Source organism: Hipposideros armiger, unplaced genomic scaffold, assembly GCF_001890085.2.
Source record: "Hipposideros armiger isolate ML-2016 unplaced genomic scaffold, ASM189008v1 scaffold_548, whole genome shotgun sequence".
In the NCBI taxonomy this organism is placed as follows: Eukaryota; Metazoa; Chordata; class Mammalia; order Chiroptera; family Hipposideridae; genus Hipposideros; species Hipposideros armiger.
In genome coordinates, this window is record NW_017731898.1 from 892,552 (window position 1) to 897,734 (window position 5,183).

Sequence of the window (5,183 nt, forward strand, 5' to 3'; positions counted from 1 at the left end):
ACTTCCTGCATCCTATTGCAGCTGCCAATATTCTCATCTACGCATATCTCCCCACTAGACTGTAGATCTTTGAGAGGGGCTGTGTTTTGTGAGAAAAAAAGAAGGTAGGCAGCAGTCATAGGTAAAGCCTTATGACCATGCCATCGAATTTGACGTAGGTACATTAAGAAATTTGAGTAGGGGAGTGCATGATCAGATTTGTGATTTAGAAATATCACTAACTGTATGTAATGTGGACATTAGATTAAAGCAGACACATAAGTTGGGAGACCAGCTTAGAAGCTACCCCATTAAAAGAGAAAGCCCCAGTTGAGGTCAAGGATGACAGTGACCTGAACTAGCGCCATCCATCTCCACAGGAATGGTGGTTGGAACTTGGGTAGGGGACAAATTTTTGGTTATTTAAAAAAAATTTTAAGGACCTAAAATCGCTTTTTTTGAGGAATAGGAGCATGGAGATGGGATGTTGATGTTGGGCTGGCCAGCAGAGCCTTGAGAAGTACACGGATTGAAAATTTTAGAAAGCAGGGATATTGCCTCAAGTGAAAATGTTTAAAGTAGGCCCTCCATAATCAAACACCTCATACCTGTTCCAGTCTGAAACAAAACAAAGACACTTTTGGTTAAGCTGGGAAAACCGAATATTGAGTTAAATCCTCCATTCCCAGCACTGAAAATACAAAAACAACGTTTACTGTATTTATGTATTTAATATTTATGAAAACACTGAAACTTACCCACTGGTTGCTACTTGTCAAGCTGTATTCTAGGCTATTCTCTCATTTAATTTTTACTATGGTCTGACGGCTATTTTTCTGTTTTACAAATGAAAACACTAAAGCTCAGAGAAGTGGTTTGTCCCAAGCCACACAGAGGAGCCAGGTTCGAATCCAATCATTTTTTAATTCTAAAATCACTTCTAACCATCTTGCTACAACATCTCTCTAAAGGTCCTATATATCAATAGTTAAAATGTGAGCAGCATTCCTCTCCACAGAAAAACTGAACAAACTGTACCCAGCCGTGGGTAGAACTAAAACAGAGCTCACTAAAATGGCGGCTCCCTGCTGGGCACTGACTCCCTTACGTCATCCCACTGCGCGACCGCCTCTCGCACCCCACGTGCGAGTAGAGGCAGGGGGCGGACGAGGGACGTAAAGTGTTCTTCCGCGGCGCAAGATGGCGCTGCCCTTTGCACGTTCGCTTTGTCTGTGCCGCTGCGGGGCCAAACGATTGGGGGTCGCTGCCGCGGAAGCCCGCAGAGGTAGGATTATCTCCTTTTAACTCTTTTATCTCCATATTTCTGTCTGTTATTCCCGGAGCCCCCTCCGGTCATTTCCCCTTCCCCATCTGCTTTGGTCTTGAGATTCCAAACCTGGGACACTATCTGGTTTCTTTCAAACCCAGGGCTTCTACAGTCCGAGCTTTTCGACTCCTTGGGCTGCCCATGCTAAAGCGCCCCCACTCCCTTGCCGTTTTGATATTATTACTCTTCCCTGTTTCTTCATGATCTCTTGACTGCCTGCTTCAGATCGGAATGTGTATGTGTCACTAGTTCTAGGGTTCTAGTCCCTGTCATCATGTAGTCTCTTTGCTTTGCCCGCAGGCGTCAGTTTCAAACTGGAAGAAAAAACCGCCCACAGCAGCCTGGCACTCTTCAAAGGTGACACAGGTGTCAAATATGGCATGGTGGGATTGGAGCCCACCACACTGATCCTGAATGTGGAGCGCTTCCGGGAGTGGGCAGTGGTGCTGGCGGACACAGCAGTCACCAGTGGCAGGCACTACTGGGAGGTGACAGTGAAGCGCTCCCAGCAATTCCGGATAGGAGTGGCAGATGTGGACATCTCTCGGGATAGCTGCATCGGTGTTGACGATCGTTCCTGGGTGTTCACCTATGCTCAGCGCAAGTGGCACACCATGTTGGCCAACGAAAAAGCCCCTATTGAGGGCATGGGTCAGCCAGAGAAGGTGGGGCTGCTGCTGGAGTATGAGGCCCAGAAGCTGAGCCTGGTGGATGTGAGCCGGATTGCTGTGGTCCACACGCTACAGACAGATTTCCGGGGTCCAGTGGTGCCTGCCTTTGCCCTTTGGGATGGAGAACTGCTGACTCACTCAGGGCTTGAGGTGCCTGAGGGCCTCTAGTATGCCCATCACCGGAGTCCCTAATCATGCTCTTGGCTAGCCTCCTGCTGAAAATGTCTGAAATCTTTTGATTTTGCCCCAATCTCTAGCTCCCACAATTCAGTGTTGGGTCCTCTGTGCAATACCTTAGTCATCTTCCTCTTCCCTACCCTGTCAAAGCTAGGCATACAGCCTCTCTCTCCCTTACCCCCAAACTACAGCCAATTTTTACAGGCTACCATGAATGTACTTTCCCTGACTTGTTTACTCTAATCCCTCTGCTTCCCTGTGCCCAGGCCTTTCTCAGACTACTCAGTCCCGGGGTCTTACCTTTCAGCTTTGAATTTATTCATCACTGATACCTCTCCCTCCCTTTGCTCACTGTGACTTCCGTTTGTCTTTGGGGCTCTGCCGAACCTCTCAAGTAAATCTACCTCTGGCTGGAGGAGTGGTGCAATCAATGACTTGGCCCTTTCTCTACAGCACATAGAGTCTTGGCTCTGGCTCCCATAGGAAGTGCTTTACTGTTTCAGTGAGAACAGAGCTCTCCTTCCCCAGGACTCTTAGCCCCACAGAACTGCCCCTGTCCTCACTGAGTGCATCCACCTTAATCTGCACACCTCTGACATCTACCTTAATCTGCACACCTCTGACATCTGGTCAACCCGTTATAAACATTGGGCCAGTTATAACTATGACCAAAGAGAAAGAGACATTTGGAGGATATCAGGGGATTAGTGCTAGAAACTTTATTCCTGAGAAGTTCCATCTTCATTTCTGCTACATTTGGAACTAACAGAGGGAGGAAGGAGACCTAAGCTCTTACACAATACATTTTTGGGCCTGCTCAGACCCAAGCCCTTGCCCCCCAACCCCCACCTTGGCAGCAGAATACACTTAACCTAAAGCAGTATTAGAGGCTGAGGAAAACCTGGTGGGGTGAGTATGTATGTGAAATATGTATTGTTTGGACTGCCTGACCCTGTGGTTCCATCTTATTCTACCTTTATGATGGTGATGCAACTGAATGCCCTTAGGGGAGAAAAAGAAGGACTGGGTTTAGCAAAAAATAATCATTTGTGTAATTAAAGTTTATTTGAGCACAAAATACTTTCTCTGTCTATAAAATTTCTGTTTCCTGGGCAAGGGGGGGCAGATCTCTCCAGACAATTAAAGCCAGGTGCATAGCTCCCCCTCCTTCCTCTGTGGGTATATACATGTGCATGGTGGCTAGAGCCCCTTTATCAAAGTATCTCTCTTTCTCATGATGGTTCAGGGAGAGGAAGAGGGGACCTGGGTGAAGACCTGGGAAGGTTTTGAGTGGGCCAGGCAATTAGGCTATACCTTGAAGAGGCCCACGATCTCCATGGATAGCTCTACAGCAGGTGTCCACTGAGGCACTTCTCTCTACTCTTTGCCAAGGGAATGGGGTGTTTTGACTCTCACAGAAAGCAGTGGCCTATGTCTTGGTCCCCACTAAAGCAGCGCAGCTCTCTGTAGCATGTTTGGTGGTTGTGGGTTAAATGTGCGGCCAGCTCTTGCTTTGTCTTGAGCAGGGACCGTGTGTGCTCCATGCTCACACCATGCTCTCTAAGTTCTCTTTGGACAGAGCCTCAGCAGCTGCTTCAGTCTGAATCTCAGATGGTGTGTAGGAGTCCTGGTAATCTTGAAGCAGTTTCACTACCTCCAGATGATTGAATTGCACAGCATCATCCAGGGGAATGTTGCCCCACCTGAGAGGAACAAAGACCATGATCAGGCAAAGAAGACATTGAGAGTGCCTTGGTTCTAAACGTAACTGTGGTGGCTGAAGGGCAGTAGTGGAGAAGCTGCTGCCCAGCTCCCAACCTCCCTTTTAGCTTAATCCTACTCACCTGTCCTTAACAAAAGGATTCACTTTGCAAGCCTCAATCAGGAATTTAACAACTTCGATGTGTCCTAGGAATGTGGGCAGAAAGAAAATGCAAGGTTACAGATCCTGAACCTTTTGGTGTTAACACTGGTCTAGACCCTTGGCAGCTGGAGTTCTGAACAACAGAGGGGATAAAGCCTCTTCCCATTTTGCTCCCTGCAGCACCCATGAGTAGTCAGCCTGCAAACTGAAGGGCATCTGGACAAAACTAGTGGCTGTCCCTGTAACCTTGAGGGCATACCCATTGGGGGTACTCTTGATAGAAAAGGAAGGGTCTTACGATCTGCTTCCCCCTTATTTAACCTTCGGATACCTTCAGCTGCGGCAACATGCAGGGCTGTGCGGGAGTCATAGTCTTTCTGTTCCATGTCCATGGCTGACAAGGCAAACCTGAGGGTAGCGGAAAGCAGCTAGAGTCACCCAAGTCAGCCTAGAGTCACTCATGTCCTTTCTGAAGTGGGGTTAGACTGGATGGGTTCCAGAGCTTATGCCAAGATCTGTAGACCCTGCACAATCTGTGTTCTCTACCCAGATGAGACTGTTACTCCTACATAGGTGTGATGGTTCCAGAAACATCACTGCTTACCTGTGGTAGGTGCCCAGTCCATATTGGCGGATGTTGGTAATCCATTTGAGGTAGGGTCCTTACCTACTTCCTATGACTCTGCTCTAAACACCCAGGTTAATCGTAACAGTGGCTACCATTAATTAAAATCTTATCACATGGCAGGCACTGTACTTTAAAAAAAAATCTCATTTAAATGCAGTGTGCGTCCACTTTATCTGACTACAGCTGAAGCACTTAACTATTTTGCTATTTTGACTCCTCATGAGATCTCTGACCAGGAGTATTTTATTGTATTTATTTGGACACAGCAGAAGTACCTTCGAAGAGCTGAGACATCTCCACTATAAGCAGCAAATAACAGGTTCACCACAGTCTTGTTCTGGAAAACAAATCATACACACCTGAGATTAACTGTGACTTTGAACCCACCCATGCCCAACTCTGCCCCATGACCCTCCATGGATGCTTATTCAAGGGTATTGCTGAAGTGTTATGGAATGTTCTAAATATTCTTACAAGCCACTTGGGTTTTCCTTACCCTAACTTCTCCCCCTTCACGCCGTGGGTCTAACTTCCGAG

General features: G+C 47.3%; 2 protein-coding genes across 2 annotated transcripts in view; one reads left to right on the forward strand and one right to left on the reverse strand.

The window, feature by feature from the left end:
* Positions 1-1,144: 1,144 nt before the first annotated feature.
* Positions 1,145-2,768, forward strand: SPRYD4 (SPRY domain containing 4). The gene is made up of 2 exons (XM_019669149.1): positions 1,145-1,264; positions 1,607-2,768. The coding sequence occupies exons 1-2, from the start codon at positions 1,180-1,182 to the stop codon at positions 2,143-2,145; spliced, it is 624 nt and encodes a 207-aa protein (XP_019524694.1). The 5' UTR covers positions 1,145-1,179; the 3' UTR covers positions 2,146-2,768.
* Positions 2,769-2,858: 90 nt separating this feature from the next.
* The window catches only part of GLS2 (glutaminase 2), a 16,004-nt gene continuing 13,679 nt past the window's right edge, over positions 2,859-5,183 (reverse strand). The window contains exons 14-18 of the mRNA XM_019668999.1: positions 5,143-5,175; positions 4,922-4,983; positions 4,350-4,426; positions 3,999-4,062; positions 2,859-3,857 (exon numbers count right to left, since the gene is read on the reverse strand). Coding sequence (XP_019524544.1) covers positions 3,701-3,857; positions 3,999-4,062; positions 4,350-4,426; positions 4,922-4,983; positions 5,143-5,175 — 393 coding nt within the window. The 3' untranslated portion in view covers positions 2,859-3,700. The remainder of the gene's footprint in view (positions 3,858-3,998; positions 4,063-4,349; positions 4,427-4,921; positions 4,984-5,142; positions 5,176-5,183) is intronic.

Bases quoted from the DNA above. Each gene is read 5' to 3' on its own strand.
- SPRYD4 (XM_019669149.1), top strand. From the start codon at position 1,180: ATGGCGCTGCCCTTTGCACGTTCGCTTTGTCTGTGCCGCTGCGGGGCC. The intron at 1,265-1,606 runs GTAGGATTATCT...CTTTGCCCGCAG, and splicing joins TGCCGCGGAAGCCCGCAGAG to GCGTCAGTTTCAAACTGGAA.